The 17,020-nt window shown below is 41.1% G+C and overlaps 2 protein-coding genes across 2 annotated transcripts; one reads left to right on the forward strand and one right to left on the reverse strand.

The window, feature by feature from the left end:
* Positions 1-936: 936 nt before the first annotated feature.
* Positions 937-11,622, reverse strand: gde1 (glycerophosphodiester phosphodiesterase 1). Its single transcript, XM_080831932.1, has 6 exons — positions 11,097-11,622; positions 8,803-8,978; positions 4,675-4,780; positions 4,304-4,396; positions 3,877-4,088; positions 937-1,757 (listed from the first exon to the last, which is right to left on the reverse strand). Exons 1-6 carry the CDS (start codon positions 11,358-11,360, stop codon positions 1,610-1,612), a joined length of 999 nt encoding a protein of 332 aa, XP_080688058.1. The 5' UTR covers positions 11,361-11,622; the 3' UTR covers positions 937-1,609.
* A 1,541-nt stretch (positions 11,623-13,163) lies between these two features.
* tmem186 (transmembrane protein 186) lies at positions 13,164-14,020 on the forward strand (the record flags this gene model as incomplete). Its single annotated transcript, XM_080837250.1, has 2 exons — positions 13,164-13,211; positions 13,328-14,020. Exons 1-2 carry the CDS (start codon positions 13,209-13,211, stop codon positions 14,018-14,020), a joined length of 696 nt encoding a protein of 231 aa, XP_080693376.1. The 5' UTR covers positions 13,164-13,208.
* Positions 14,021-17,020: the final 3,000 nt, after the last annotated feature.

The raw sequence follows: 17,020 nt of genomic DNA on the forward strand, positions 1-17,020 counted from the left end.
AGAAATAAACAATTCATAGCGGCAGTTCTTTAAATAAGTAACCAATTAAACTTGTGACCAAGCTAAGCCCGTCACATATTGCAGCACGAATAGTTTGCGTCAATAAGGTTTCAGTATGCCTACAATGTGCAATTAGACCCAGGCACATTTAAAGAAACTATTCTGCCAAATGTTCTCTTCCGGTGCTTATTAATGGCAATTTATTCTCTGCTATCCTTTGTAGCACTGCTGGTCGGCAATCTCTAGGTAAATTATGTCTATTCTGTCCTTCTCAGTCTCTGACAGGATTTGACAGGCAGGTAAACATACATACAAACATATTTGTATGTAGAGAGAGAAACACACCTCTCGTCTACAGTCGATGAGCCCAACGCCTTCCCTATAAACGAGAGGTGGTTATAACAATGACGTTGTTTTGTAAATAGAAAGGGTGAAACGAAGATGCTGGGAAACCGGGTAAACGGGTGAGGCATGAAAACAGTGGTGTGTACTCCATGCATGAAGTATTTTTAAGATTGATGTATTTTAGAAGCGTCCATAAAGGTAAACTGTGTAATTAAAATTACCACTAGGCGGAGACACAACATAACCATGTCCTCAGTCTTGATTTTAAACTGTCTAAAAGGATAAAAATGACTTATTTCAGAAGAATGTCCAACTCCTGAAGATGCAAGAGTGGTAATGTGTTGTGAAATGGAAGCCATTTTACTCATGCAGCCCTGGTATAAAAGCTGGAGATGTTAATGGTCCAAATGTCAATATGACATATTGTTTGAGAAGCTGCTATATGTTAAGATGAGTCCTAGCAGATGAGAGTAAAAACAGTCAAAATCTTAGTGTTCTTTGATGAACTATGACATTTGTTTTGAATAACATGACCTAAATATCGCTGTAAATGAAGAGCAAAGAATTCATTCAAATCTGATCAGGCTTTTATTTGTGAGCTAATATTTTAATCAAGACATATCCCAGAATTCTAACATTATATCAATATGTTAGCTGCCAGGCACCTTGTACTGGAAGATATGATGTTCTCTATCTTATTGCTGCTGGTTCCATTTCTGATACACCCCCTTAAAACACGAACTAAGGCTATAAGGAAAATATCTGATAATGCAATATTTAAATCAGGGACAGAATGAAACCTATTAGAAGTCCAGTGTTAATGGCGTTCTAAAGATTTTTTTCCCGTTGTTTATTTGTTTGTTTGTTTTAAATAAGTAAAGACTGTACATCTTGAAATATTGCATGCACACATTCATTGTGTCAATTAACTGACGAGAATCTTAAACATCTTTCTATCATTTATATGAGCATTTAAAACCTATTCATGACCATGGATGCTGTAATGCACTAATTCCCCACCTCATGAAAGTCTGCAAGTCACCGCACAAGGAAAAACAGCAAATATTTAAATATCTGGAACTATTTTTTACAAACTCTACTCTTCCACTTAAAAGTTTAAGTGTAGTTGCACCTGAGTGGGCCTGCATTAAACAGTACTTGTAATATCATATTCACATGTTTTTACAGGAAGGCCTTGGGGAATTTGCCAATTGCGTCAGAGGCGCAGGCTAGGTAGGTGTTGTTCCTCGGGACTTCCACCACGTCAGTAGTGAGGATCGCAGTCCTCCCTCAGGCTGTCGGTGATGTAGTTGACCTTCAGCAGCTCCTGGTAGTATTGCTTCTCCACGGCCGTGTTCACGGTCCAGGCCACCACCTCCACGCCCCTCTCTGTCCAGTATTGCACATAGTCCCTGTGAAGAGGAGGGGGGAGGAGAGAGGAGAGGACACCGTGAGCAGACGTTAGACAGCTCAGATGGTCTAAAGCCCAAGACCAGATGGGTGATGCTTTAAGCTGCTGTTATGTCTGGGGATGTGAGTACTGATGCGTATAATTAATGCAGCCTTTTTAAAAAGGACTTTTAACAGCACAATTCACAAGGGCACACTGAAATTGAAAAGTTTAGATGCAAATTCCACAAAATGAATCTAAAGCAGCTGTTTTTTTTTAATTATAAAGTTGTTTCAATATCTATAATGAAACTTTCAAGGAGACAGACATCCCTTGTGGTTAATGATCTTTGCATGTGGCCTGCTAATCTAAATGGAAGGGGTGAACTCACACTATAAAGTTGGTAAGTGGCACGAGACAGTCCAACTGCTAATGGTTTACAGCAGCTTTATGTTCTTATAAAGAGCAGCAACAGCTCAGAGTAGTGCGTCTCATCTCCATTGTGTCCTGGACATGACAGCAGGAGTAGTCTAGGCCTACTGGTTAATGTCTTCTCTATTAGACAGTACACTACTTAAGTCAGTTTATAACAAGTACAATACTGATCAGTCAGTTAATAACTAGTGCAATACTGATCAGTCATTTTATAACTCGTACAATACTGATAAGTCATTTTATAACTAGTAGCCCACACCCAGCTGATCATCTGAAGATCACACACTAAGGTTTGTTTTGGCATACCATTACATGTGGGCACTCATGTATGCCTTACATTGCACTAGTAATACAAATGCATGACACTCCAAAACTGATGGAACAATACAGCTGTCTTGCAACAACAAATGGTTTGGTGTCTCACGTCAGAGGTGTTGACCTCTTTCATCTGGATGGGGGGGTCTGTTGTGATGAGGTGTGAGTCTATCCTACATCCTCAAAAAACCAATTTCAGTCTAAGAAATGAACACCTTTTCATTTTAATTATATATTTTTCAGAAGGCTGCTGTTCCAAGCGGCGTCCGGCTGTGCACTCCCAGTTTGCAGCCACGCACAATGTTTGGGGTCACAGAGGTCAACCAATCATGTGTTCCCGGTGTTCTGCAGGCTGTGCATGGGGTTCACGTGCGCAGCAGGTGACAAGACTGATTTCAGTTCCCCCTGGACAGTTTGATGGCTCCCCCAGATTTCACTGATAAGAACATTCAGAATGTCCTGTTGACCTGTCAATCACATCATTCCATTACCGCTGCTAAAGCCGGACCCACCTCTGACCAGAAGATGAGTGTTGGTCAGAAAAAGTTGGAGCTGGAGACCATTGTCAGCTTTTGCAAACTACATACTTTTGGTGGACAATTTGCAGGCCCTGTGTCATGTGCACTTCCTTTCTTGCCGTGCATCCATGAGGAAGTGAGTGTTACGTTGTTATTACTGCGTTAACTTATCGCTACATCACTGTGGAATTGCACTTCTTCATTCATGTCGAGTGGTTCTGACCACTACATAACGGTTCCCTAGCTTATAGTTCTATTGATATAGAACATCATCACTCAGCTCTTTACAGTGTTCCGTTATCTCAGGAGACTAATTGTTGAGCGATCTCTGTGGGATGAGTAGTTCATGTAACTCTGTTAAGGGATGGTTACATTGCACAACTGTTACACCACGGCAGAGTAACTTGTCTGCCCTTAAAGGGACGGTGCTTCATTTCAACACAAAATAATATAGGCTATTTATTATTTATTGTAATTTCGCAGTCAATACTGTGCTGTACTAATTTTCCAAGTTGTTTATTGCCATCCTTGCTCTTAGTCATAATTATTGTTGTGATGCATAATACTTAATATCTGCACATTCTTCTGTGGATTTCATCATTATAGAAAGCACAGCTTCCTGACATGTTTAAGTCACTGGATGAGTGGCGAGTGTGTGAGTGTGAGTGTGAGTGTGAGTGTGAGTGTGAGTGTGAGTGTGAGTGTGAGTGTGTGTGTGTGTGTGTGTGTTCATAAAACATCATTGAGAACTCAGAATCTGTTTCTTCTGACTGGACAACTTGTGGCGATTGTCACCTACTAGAACATGTCTCCAATATCTATACATCTACTATAAAAAAATGAAAACATATGGGTGAAGTGTAAAAGACTTACGTGGAGATGAAGTTCTTCTGCACCAGGAAAGCAGACACTCCGCACAGGTGCCACAGCACGTGATGGTGGGCCCAGTCCAGAAGGACGTCCAGTACCTGGTGCCAGTGGTGCTTCCACGCGGCGGTGAAACGCGGTGTGCCGTCCCCTAGCCGACTGAGGCTCCACGGCCGATGGGTCAGCGCAGTCACCACCTCCGGGTCGGCCTGGCGCATCTGGATCAGAACCAACGAACGTCAGTTACACAGAAGTGGCTTGCGGCGTCTGTAAAATTCATCTGATTCGGTTACATTTATTTGATCTTTAAACAATAGTAACAATCTCCCGTTGGGACACACTATGAACAATTCTGTGACAATTCTAAGACACTAATGAAAACTCAGCTCACTTTCCACACACACATGATTTCTGTAAGATTAGAACTATCTACCCTGTAGATGACTTTCGGCTCAAAGGAGCAGACGATGCTAGAGTTGTACAGAACTGGATGCCTCTTATAAAAGTCCTTGAGAGTAGCTGCGGCCTGGAAAAACAAACAAAGAAGTACAATATAGTTGGTATCTCCATGTGGAAGTGTGTCTACATTGTGATTTCATGATTTTATAGGGGGAAGGGAAATGCATTTTTCAGGACATGGCAAATCTCTGTTTTTTTCCACTTTTAACAGAGTACAAAGTATTTGCGGTCTGGGGGGTATTTTGCACGAGCGTGCTGTTAATAAACCAACTGCAGGTCAAACCAGTGATAAAACATATACTGGAGGACTGGTCCCTGAGCTGATGCACCTCATTTCTTTAGTACCTCATCGGGATGACCTTTGACATCAAAGTATATGGTCAACTGGTGTTTAATGCACTCCTCCACAGCCTCCTCCAAAGTGGGCACCCTCTCCCCATGGAAACGGTTTCTGTGAAGAACATTAAAAAAAATCCTACGTCATATTTACTGCTTATTCTAGTATAAGAGAGATTCAAGTTTTTTGTATGAGAACAAAACATGCTAAAAACTGGAGCTGGCTTTCCACAACAAGTTATCTTTATCATCTTCTTTTGATTGCAGTCACCATGATAAAAACAAAGGTTTGTTACTAACACTAATTGAGTCAACGATCAGTTTGTTACACACACCATTTCATTATGACCACCACTGCGCATACAGTCACATAGTGTGTGTCAAAGGTTTTTCATTCAAATTTGATTCAAATTTTCCAACCTCTGAAATAGCAACATCATACAAGGTCAAAGGCCAAACTGCAATCACCACAATTTCAGTTTACCAGGCAATAAGGTATTTGATACTGATAACTTTAAGGTCATTGATACTGATAACTTTAACAATTCATTCTCTAAGCTCTGAAACCTGTCCTCAACTTGATCCTCAGAATTTATCCTTTTTTCCTATTCAATCACCATGAGCTTCCATTGGTATTTCAAACATAACATGATACATTATTTCATATACTTGTACTTCAACAATCCACATGAAACGTGGTATGGTTGCAGCCCCCCATGGCTGATACAGAATATAAGGTTTGTGTCCCTAGGTGTGTGATTCCATTCCTGTTAGCGCCCCCTGTGGTGGGTTAGGGTCAAGGCACTTTTTGGGCAATAGCTTGAAAACCGTTTGCCAAAAATGATGACATTTGAAAAAGTCAATGCATACCTGTGTGAATGGCCAATCTTAATGAAAATGTGTAGGCTCAATCATAATGGCATATAGAGGCTATACATCCAATTTCAAACAAATCAACCGTAACATGACGCTACAACAACCTACAACATGCCTTTCTTTGTTTCTCTTCAAAATGTATTTTGTAGTTAAATCCTTACATAACATTTACAAAATTCAAATGGTCCTCTTTCACCTGTTGAAGCGGTCAAATCATTCAACCTTTCGCTATTTGTGGCAGTTTGCACACCTAATTGGAACCCGATGATCGCTGCTTGCGGCAATAATAAATAAAATACTTATGATAGAGTACACCTCTTCCCTGTTATATATGTTGATATTTGTAAGCCTATATTCAGCATTTACTCTACATATAGTATTGTATTAAAACATTGATTTGCCTTCAGAAAGTACAATTATACAATGAAACTCATATTGTTGCTTATGTATACATTTACATTCCACTAGACAGGTCTAAAAAAAACAACAGAACGTAGCTCACAGGTACGGCTTCACACCCCATCAGTGTACAGCCGCCACTGTAGCTCCTTAAGTTTTCACTCTCAATAAGAAATACAACAAATGTTTTAGTCAATTGTTGCAAGAAACGTAATCATTCAAGGTAACATTTTTCTTGGAACAAAAAATATCTTTCACTAAGGTTATTTCACTTTATGCACCACTATGCGGTAGCCTATGTCGAATTTTTGGAGCATTTGAAAGGAAGTTAAAATGTTAGTAGAGACGACATTATACTAGCAAGTTCTAGCTGATTTTAATTGGCCACAATGTTTTCATATTCTGAGCAAAAAAATTTAGACACCGAAGGCTACATATAGTTTGTAACATACAATCCCCAGTCTTTGGACTTGACAAAGGAGAAAAGATTAAGGCCCAATCTCAATACTTCCCCTTACCCCTTATCTTACCCCTTACCCTTGAAATTGCGCATTCATGTGAGAGCTAGTGGGGTCTCAATACCCAACTTGATCAAGATTAAGGGGTAAGGTTAAGGGGTGTATGGCCCTCGTTTTTGAGATGATCGGAGAGCTACCTTAACTCCAAGGGCTGTCCCAGAGCACACCGCGAAACCAGCTCGGGAATTTTCAAAAAAACATGGCTGCTTGAAGCGAGGAATATTTTACATGAATAAAGCTATCTACACAACTTTTTATATGTTTATAATGACTCGGTTTGATCTGAAATGTGCTACTCGAACGATGCATAGTAATGTCGGTCTTAACTGCAGCTTTCAAACGGTAGTTTTTAGGATACAATTAGCGCGTATACCACCACTCCATTGGCTTATATGGTAGCTTGCCAGCTATCATGCTACATACACTACATGTAAGTTTTTTTGGCTTATAATTAATTTAAAAATGACGACAGTCTTGTTTCGTGCTCTACACAGTTGTATACATATATATTTGCAACCATGTTCTTCATTAGACTTTTTTTAAATCGCTAGTTTCATAGCTCATACAGTCACGCATGACGTCCCGAAACCGAGTGGCGTCTCATTTCATAGGGGAAAGATCTCAGCCCTTGGCCCTTACACTTGCAAGTGCTAGGGTTAAGACTAAGACAAGACTAAGCAAAAGGGGCAAGGAGAAGAATTGAGATTCGGCCTAACACTACACTTTACTTCACTTCAACCCAGTAACTGTTTTTCTGTCTCTTCATTTTCATTTTATGTCTCATCTTCATGTGACGCCCTGTTCCTCTTCATAACCAGGAAATAACAACCACAGAGCATGATACGTCTCACTCTCAGACCATCATACGTCTCACTCTCAGACCATCATACGTCTCACTCTCAGACCATCATGCGTCTGACGCTCAGACCATCATATGTCTCATTCTCAGACCATCATCCGTCTCACTCTCAGACCATCATACGTCTCAGACCATCATACGTCTCACTCTCAGACCATCATACGTCTCAGACCATCATCCATCTCACTCTCAGACCATCATACGTCTCAGACCATCATACGTCTCACTCTCAGACCATCATACGTCTCACTCTCAGACCATCATACGTCTCACTCTCAGACCATCATACGTCTCAGACCATCATACGTCTCAGACCATCATACGTCTCAGACCATCATACGTCTCACTCTCAGACCATCATACGTCTCAGACCATCATACGTCTCAGACCATCATACGTCTCACTCTCAGACCATCATACGTCTCACTCTCAGACCATCATACGTCTCATACGTCTCACTCTCAGACCATCATACGTCTCAGACCATCATACGTCTCAGACCATCATACGTCTCAGACCATCATACGTCTCACTCTCAGACCATCATACGTCTCAGACCATCATACGTCTCACTCTCAGACCATCATACGTCTCAGACCATCATACGTCTCAGACCATCATACGTCTCAGACCATCATACGTCTCACTCTCAGACCATCATACGTCTCAGACCATCATACATCTCACTCTCAGACCATCATACGTCTCAGACCATCATACGTCTCACTCTCAGACCATCATACGTCTCAGACCATCATACGTCTCACTCTCAGACCATCATACGTCTCACTCTCAGACCATCATACGTCTCATACGTCTCACTCTCAGACCATCATACGTCTCACTCTCAGACCATCATGCGTCTGACGCTCAGACCATCATCCGTCTCACTCTCAGACCATCATACGTCTCAGACCATCATACGTCTCACTCTCAGACCATCATACGTCTCACTCTCAGACCATCATACGTCTCATACGTCTCACTCTCAGACCATCATACGTCTCACTCTCAGACCATCATACGTCTCACTCTTATCATACGTCTCACTCTCAGAGCATCATACATCTCTCTCAGAGCATCATACGTCTCACTCTCAGTCCATCATACGTCTCACACTCAGTCCATCATACGTCTCAGTCCATCATACGTCTCAGACCATCATACGTCTCAGACCATCATACATCTCAGAGCATCATACGTCTTACTCTCAGACCATCATACGTCTCACTCTCAGACCATCATACGTCTCACTCTCAGAGCATCATACGTCTCACTCTCAGAGCATCATACGTCTCACTCTCAGACCATCATATGTCTTACTCTCAGACCATCATACGTCTCACTCTCATAAGGGCTTCAGTTTGGTTTGTCTCATGGCTAATAGATTGGCCTATCTTTGAAATCAATATATCTGATGTCTTTCCTCTGGTCTTTTTTTGTTTGCTTTTCACTTCTGATTTCATCCTTGCTCTTGTGCTTTACCTGAGGCGGTGCTTGGCCGCAGCATCCAGTTGGTTGATTTCAGAGAAGCGCAGCTTACTGAGGAGTCCTGACCCATTGGTGGTCCTGTCAACGGTCTCGTCATGCATAAGAATAGCCACCCCATCGGCAGAGAACTCCAAGTCCAGTTCGACCCCTGTCGCTCCATTTTGACTGGCCTGGTGGTGGGGAAAAAAAGAGAGGGGAAGAGGAGGAAGAGAAACCTGATTGGTAAGACGGAAAATAACAGAGCATGGCACCCAGAGAAAAACAGCCTACACAGCACTATACAGAGGACAAGCCAGAGCAAGAGTCACAGATGTCAAATCAAGTCAATCTTATAAAGGCTTAATAGTAAGGCATGCCTGCCAACTCTCCCGTTTCTCCCGTTTTTCCCAGGTTTCTCCGTATTCTCCCTCCCCCTTCCCGTTTTATGATTTCTCACGGAAATCTCCCGTATTTTACGAGGTCCAAAAGTGTTTTATTAATAATCAGATGAAAATGTTTGTCCAATGTTCTTAAGTTGCCAGATCATGTCTTACAGACTTACAAAATAAATACACTTTACCATTTGCAACCCATTTGTCAATCTGGCAACCTCCATCCTATTGCGCAGTTGATCTTTCTGAGCAGGCTATTGACGCTCAAGGTTGAAACTGCAAGGGTAAGGGTAAGGGAAAATGGCATATGGTGACACCGGTGTACCACTGAAGAAGGTGAAATATGTTTCAAAATGTAAGTCTTCGAACAGTCATCTTGATAATAGTCATGCTTTTTGCAAAGCTTGTCATACTGATTTCATCATAGAGCACGGCGGTAAGAATGATGTCCGTCAACATGTCAAGTCTCAAAAACATATCCGTGCTGCGAGGCACAAAAGGGCACTCAGGTAATATCAAATAACATCAATAAGGGACAGACCGAACAAGAGCAGGTGCTGCAGGCCGAACTGGAAATGGCAATATTAGTCGCCAAAAACAACAACTCGTTTTCCTTTTGATGCCAGATTCTGGGGCCTTGTAGGGAAAGATGAGCGCTTCAGTCCGCTGCCTAGGCTGATGAAGACATTACTTTGCATTCCACATAGCAATGCCGCCTCAGAGAGGACTTTCAGTATGGTTTAAAATAGTAGTTACAGAGAATAGAACAAGTTTGAACAAAAGCACTTTGTGCTCTCTCTTGTCTTGCAAAATAAACTATACTAAGCCTCCTTCAAAGTACATGCCTCAAACCAACATTTGCCCGCCTCTGCCATCCATGCCCCCTTCAAAACTCCCCGCCCACCACCGCGGCCATAATTTCTCGGATTTTATGGCACCTGGCAAATGTAAAGCTCACCCATCTACAGACTTCTATACATTATGCGACAGGAAAACATTGCAAAATGTAACTATTCTTTGATGACCCCCAGTCAGATGCCATCACCCTTGTTCCAGTAGATTATTGTGGCGCGTTGGATACTTTCAGTGGACTTTACACGACATGATGTAAAGAAACATTAACATTAACAATCTAACATTAAGCACTGCACAGTTGTGTTTGGTTGGTCACAGAAATGTTGTTGAAGACATGCAGCAGTTGTGTTGTTTGCTAGGCTCATGTCTCTGGCTAGCATCGTGTTGGAGTTTTCACTGTGCGCAGGATTTGATATTTGAGCGTCATCCGTGGCCATAAACTTGGCAAAGTATAATAGGATTTTAATGCGTTGCTCTCTATGATATTTTACATAAATGTGCATAGTCACACTGGAGTCCAAACTGCGCTCTCAGACACTGGAGCGGCAAACAATTACACCAAGACTCCTTGGGTTTGCTATGTGTCTCTAGCACGTCTCGTAACGTTTCAGGGAAGGTTCTCACTGACTGCAGGGTTCTGTATCCGCTGCCCACTGATTGAGATACATCCCACCTGTTTTTTCAGCATATCTGGGCTACGCTCATCAGAATAGCAGAGGCAGACACGCAATAACCCAGTGACAAGTAGGACCATGTAAAATCCCAGCTATGTCCCCGGCACCTTTCATACCGTGGCATCAGCTCCAAATATTTACTCCAATTACTGAACTAATAATCTATTGCTTACTTCAAAGCTTTTCCCACCATTATGGTTACGGTTAAGGTAGCTACCAGACGCTTCTCTCGAAAGCGACTTACAAAACATTACACGTAATAAAAGTGTACATTTAAATGTAACCAAGCCTATGTAATGCAGTGACATCTGTTGGATGTAACGTTAGACCTAAACCTCATAGGTAGCTAACGTCAGTGACTGATTTGAAGACAAGCAGGTTCACTTACCTCCCGAATGGCCGCTATGGTATTTTCTGGGGCATCGTGACTGCCACCCCGATGAGCAATAATCGATATCGCACCGGCGGTCGGTTTTCCGGGTCGCAGCACCTGCCGTGCTCGGCTCGCTGGGACTTGCGGGAATCGGAACATAAACAGAAAAAAGTAAAGTGATGTAGTTATCACTGTGGACCACAGTGCGCTCCTGGTTCCAAGGAGAAGCACGATAAACACTGCCGACAGGCAAGTGACACCATCCCCTATTTGTAGCATCTCTTTCAATACAAAAAAATCTTGGTGCCACTTCAGCTGAAGCTAGGTGTTCTTGAATGCACAGCCTATTCAATATCCAGGCAGACGACTGACAGATTCCAATGTAGTAGGCTAGGCACTAGGAACTAAATTCAGACAGTCGGGAAACAGACAGCATCCGGTACACACAAGACATTACACTTCCTCCTCGTTAAATCAGTTCCAAGCGTATGGAAAATCATGTGTAGGGTACATGACAAAACCGTTGCCAACTGAAATTGAAAATTAATTTACAGATATGTATTGAGCAGCGTTCAGGGAGGAACTAAGTCAAATTAGCTCGCACTTCCGGGCACAGTTAAAAAAAAGCATACCAAAATAAAAGTTATCAACCTGATTATAAGAAACATAATGTATATTAATTACATAAACATTTTTTTTTTAAATGGACTTCAAAATTAACAGGCTAAATTACATTATGTTCAATAGGGAGGCACACACATCGCTCTGCTGATAAAACAATGGGGTTTGTCTTAACAAAAGTGGGGTTAAATAAATTCCACACAACATATATTTAGATTGCCAATCATATGACAGCAATTACATTGTGCTCAATGGGAGGACATTGTGACATAAACTAAGGATTGTGTCTTGAAAAAACTGGGGTGGGATATGATCCTAAGTACTAATACAAATGTGTTTATTAGTCATGAATCTCTTCACTGACTCTATGCTACTTTGCTTTTATTAATTTTCTACCTGTATTTCCACTTTGGAGAGACCTCACGTCAGGGAACCTGTGCAGATTTCCCCCAAAATATCCAAGTAAAACACAATAAATCCACATACATTTATGAAGACGCGTTTAAAAACACCAGACTATTGTAAACAATGAGAAAAACCGAATTGACAAATGCATTGAGAACATTCAAGTGTTATACAAAGCTAGGGAGATTGAGTTTTGTGAGAAACTGAAAATACAGATGAACAAAAATAAACCCAATCCCAGAAATGCAGAAGCTAAGGAGACATGGCAAAACGAACAATGGACACATAGGCATTTAAGGAGATCCTTTCAAAGTGCTCCACACACAAACAGAGCAACATTTTTAGTTTAAATAAAAGCAATTGCCAAGGACTGGGAAACAGGTAGTCATTGATTAATTGACAATGTACTTCAAAAGATATGCAGTTTCTACGAAATTGCATTGACAAAATGTGTAAACCTAGTTAGGGTTCCTGATTGTGTGACTTTCCTTCCCATTGTGAAAGACATTGCATAAAAAACGGGGTTTTGAATGAGTAACACTTGATGAAATGACATTTGGTGTAGCTCATGTGCCCTACGGGGAAATATCTCTTTGAAGAGGTAACCAAATGTAAAGGAAATATGGCTGCCTGGGACAAACTTGTTGGACTGAAAAATCAAAGGCATAAGAAATGAATGCCACTGATGCTTGAAATTTGATCTCTGTGTTTATAGGCAATAACTTAATAGGCCTAAGCTTTAGGCTGCTTATCCCAGATTGAATTAGGCCTATGTCAAACTTAAGTTCATGTTTATATCTTAAAAAATATAATATACAGTATATCATATTTTTTTTTTTTCAATAAATATTGAAAATGTCCGGCCCTCGACTTGTATTGTGGCATGGATTATTTTGATAATATATTTAAATGTCTAAGGGGTCTAGAACCATTTAAATAGAATAGCACTTAAGTCTAGAATGACATCGTTGCTAGATGTACTTCATACCAAGAGGGGGCAGCATTGCACCTGGACAGGAAGAAATAAATTACCACGCGCATGTGCAAGTAAAGGTCATTTGAGTGGTGGTGTTACATTGACAGTATCTTGTACTAGCCAAGATGGTAAGTTCACGAAATTCTTCCGAAGTATAAGACATTTGTATGTGTAACCTTATGTTATATAGACTAACTTGTGAAGAACAACAGCTAAGTAGGTTATGCTCTCTCTTTTTTTACAGCTTAAATCGATTCAGCTGGGTCGCTTTGCTATCTGTCCATTGATTCAATATCGGGGATACGTGTATTATTGCTCTGCAGTAGGCAGAATCAGTCAAGCCCTGCCTCGGATCTCAGTGCATACGCACGCAGGACTCTTCAAGAGACCAACATCGCCATACGTGCATAGTGCCCCTCCACTCTCCCACCACCAGACTGTTGCACACTCTGTTGATCTGTCCTCGCAGAAATATACCTTGATTTATACATTTCCTACCATTGGAGTTTTACGGGCGCTGTCTAAATTTAAAGTAATTCAAACTGGAATTACTGCGGTCGTTCTTCCCCCTATATACTACCTTTTCTCCCAAGGAGAGGTTTCCCTCTCCCTTGTGAGCAACAGCACTGCGATAGCAATGTTAGTTGCTTTCATGCTGTACTCCATCAGTCACTTCGCCAAACGAGTCGTGGGAAGGATGTACTTGGACTCTTCTGAGGCTACGCTCAAGGTGTCGCACCTGACTTTCTGGGGCCGTCGTAATGAACTGTACATGCCGGTGAATGATGTCATGACCATAAGCGATGTCAGCAACCCAAACGAGACGATTTTCTACTTAAAGCGATACAGTACCACGGACAAAATGTATTTCTCTACCCGCCTAGGACACGTGGTTGATAACAGTGGATTTGAGAAGGTCTTTGGCACTTTTTCTTAAAAATAAACGTTTTAATTTTTCTTGTTTTGATTCTTTTTTATTTAATATTTTGTATCAATTATGTGATTTATTTATTTAGGCCTCGGAAGACACATTGAGGATTAGGCTAACCCATTTAAGCCCAAATTGAGGCGACGCAATTTTAGAAACGTGTGCTGTCGCAATCTCCCGAATCCACCTCGTAACAGGTGTTCATTAATAAGGTGCAGATATTGTATTACGTTGAACGTCCGAAGTCCGTAAAACACATTTAAGCAGTCACTTTTTTTTTTTTTTTAATCGAAAAATAGGCACCATGGGTGTGAAGACCGGTCCCGAGTAGGAGTATAATTTGCAGTCAGTCCTGTCTTTCGAAATGGCCACCATAGGGGCCACGAGTAGTAGTAGGCTATAAAATGCAATCAATACATGCCTTAGTTCTTAGAGATTGGGTTTAGTGTTTATTTATTTATTCACTTACATTTGCAGTGTTCATGTCATTCACATTCAGTCACTTAGCAGACGTGGCCTTTGTCCAAAGTGACGTAGCCTACAAGTGAGAGAACAGTCAAGCTACGAGCCATCTAGACCTAGTGTAACAATAGGCTAAATACTACCTCGTAGAATTATGACTATAAATGTGAAACGTAATTGTTAATTAAACAAATATTCTCGTATTTATTATTATCATAATTATTTTAATCCGAGTATGTCTGTAGAGTTGACGTGAACGCAATCACCAACGGGTTCTCACAAATTCAACCGTTAACCCTTTTACTGTTATACGCCAGTGGTTCCCAAACTTTTCTGGCTCACGGCACCTCTAAACATATCTCTCTCCATCCACGGCACCCCTATTTTTTATGTCATATTTGTACTTTAGGCCATTTGATTTAACCTTGTGATGTGTTGAATAGGCTATAACTGCTTTTATTAAAGGCATTACGCTACATTAAGAAGGTGAGGTTTATCTAATTTTTGTTATATTCAAATTAACCACTCTCTTTAATTCGAGCTAAGTTCCGGTATTCAATAAGAGGAGGAGCGCACGATGCGCTACGCCTCATCTGGTGAATGAGACGCGCATTGCATGCGATCTGAGGCGTAGCGCACGAAGCGGGCCGCTCGAGGCGCATTGCGCATTGCCTAATAAACGTGGTTGACACGGCGCACATAGCCTACTATGAACGTGGTTGAGACTCTTATTAAAGCTCTTACTCTTTCTCACAGACAAAACAAATAGCTACACGCTCAAGCAATGTCATTTATTTTTTAAAGAGACAAAACAAATAGCTACACGGTCAAGCAATGTCATTTATTTCTTTAAGAGGAGGAGCGCACGATGCGAGTCGCCTCACCTGGTGAATGAGACGCGCATTGCATGCGATCTGAGGCGTAGCGCACGAAGCGGGCCGATCGAGGCGCATTGCGCATTGCCTGATAAACGTGGTTGACACGGCGCACATAGCCTAGGCTACTATAAACGTGGTTGAGACTCTTATTAAAGCTCTTACTCTTTCTCACAGACAAAACAAATAGCTACACGGTCAAGCAATGTCATTTATTTTTTAAAGAGACAAAACAAATAGCTACACGGTCAAGCATTGTCATTTATTTCTTTAAAGAGACAAATCAAATAGCTATATGGTCAAGCATTGTCATTTATTTCCACGGAAAAAACGAAAACGAATCCAACTTACATTACCACTGCACACTGACAACCTTACAGATAATGTATATAAGTTGTACTAGCATTTGTATTTAAAGTTTACAATTTAATCTACCAAAGAACTCACCGTTAAACAATACAACTCCCACAAGTTGACAATGATAACATGACGCAAATGTTGCGCGCGCACATGTGATTGACAACACTGGCGCACACAGGGGGTTGTGGTCAGCTTTACACATGAACTTCCCCAAAAATCAAGAGGTCAAAAAATTAGATTAGATTAGATTAATTAGATTAGATTCAACTTTATTGTCATTGCACAGAGTGCAAGTACTGAGACAACGGGTTCTTACCAGAAGTACAGATAGCAAGAGTTCAGAGTAGGCTATTCTATATTCTATAGTGGTAATATAAAATAAATAGATGGGATGTACCTATACAGTACAGATATGACAGTACAAGATATATGGGGTATGAGCAGTAGTAACATTGGCAGCAATAGTTGGTCATTAGTGCAGATATGATATAGGTAGATGCAAAGGGCTGATGCAGGAGTAAGTACATGTGAAGGTAACAATAGAAGTTATGTATGAGGTAAGAGGCATGATAAGATATACAGTGGTGGCCAAAATTATTAGAACACCTGACAGATCTGAGAATGATTACCTTTTTTTTGCCTCCAAAACATGATTTAATTTCATAATGTTCATGAAACATGCAGATGGCTGTTCTGAGCACAACAAATATCAGATGAAGTGAGTCCTACTGTTTTTATCCACTTTTATTATTTAATATGTGGTACGCCCACCTTTTGCAGCAATTACAGCAGCACATCTCTCTGGCATAGAGTCAATATATTTCTTGAGAACTTCAACACAAATGTTATCCCATGCCTTCTGCAACTCAAGCCAAAGGCTTTCCTTGGAATTTCCAATAGATCTGTCGAGTTTATTTTCCAAATTGCCCCGAATTTGCTTGATGGGTTTGAAGTCCAGACTTTGAGAGGGCCGGTCCATCATTTTCAATGTTCCAGCAGATTCCTTGTCGCCAGTAGATCCGGCAATAGTTAAAATAATGTTTAGGGTCATTGTCCTCTTGGAAAATAAATCCAGGCTCAATAAGATGTCTCCAAGAAGGAACTCTGTGCCTCACCAGAATGTTGTGGTATACTTTTGTATCCATGATGCCATCAATTTAGCCAAAGTCACCTGTTCCTGAGGCTTAAATTGCACCTCACACTATAATACTACCCCCTCCTTGTAAACTGTTGGCAAGAGACACTAATTTTTATATCTCTCCCCCTCACTTCGTGGAACATCCACGCTTTGCTTGTTGCCAAACTATTCAAA

Source organism: Sprattus sprattus, assembly GCF_963457725.1.
Source record: "Sprattus sprattus genome assembly, chromosome: 1".
In the NCBI taxonomy this organism is placed as follows: domain Eukaryota; kingdom Metazoa; phylum Chordata; class Actinopteri; order Clupeiformes; family Clupeidae; genus Sprattus; species Sprattus sprattus.

Excerpts from the sequence above, each read along its gene's own strand:
- gde1 (XM_080831932.1), bottom strand. The coding sequence starts at position 11,360 with ATGCTACAAATAGGGGATGGTGTCACTTGCCTGTCGGCAGTGTTTATC. Across the intron at positions 4,089-4,303 it reads AGCCGAAAGTCATCTACAGG|ATGCGCCAGGCCGACCCGGA; the intron begins GTAGATAGTTCT and ends GTTCTGATCCAG. Across the intron at positions 1,758-3,876 it reads CAGAAGAACTTCATCTCCAC|GGACTATGTGCAATACTGGA; the intron begins GTAAGTCTTTTA and ends TCCTCTTCACAG.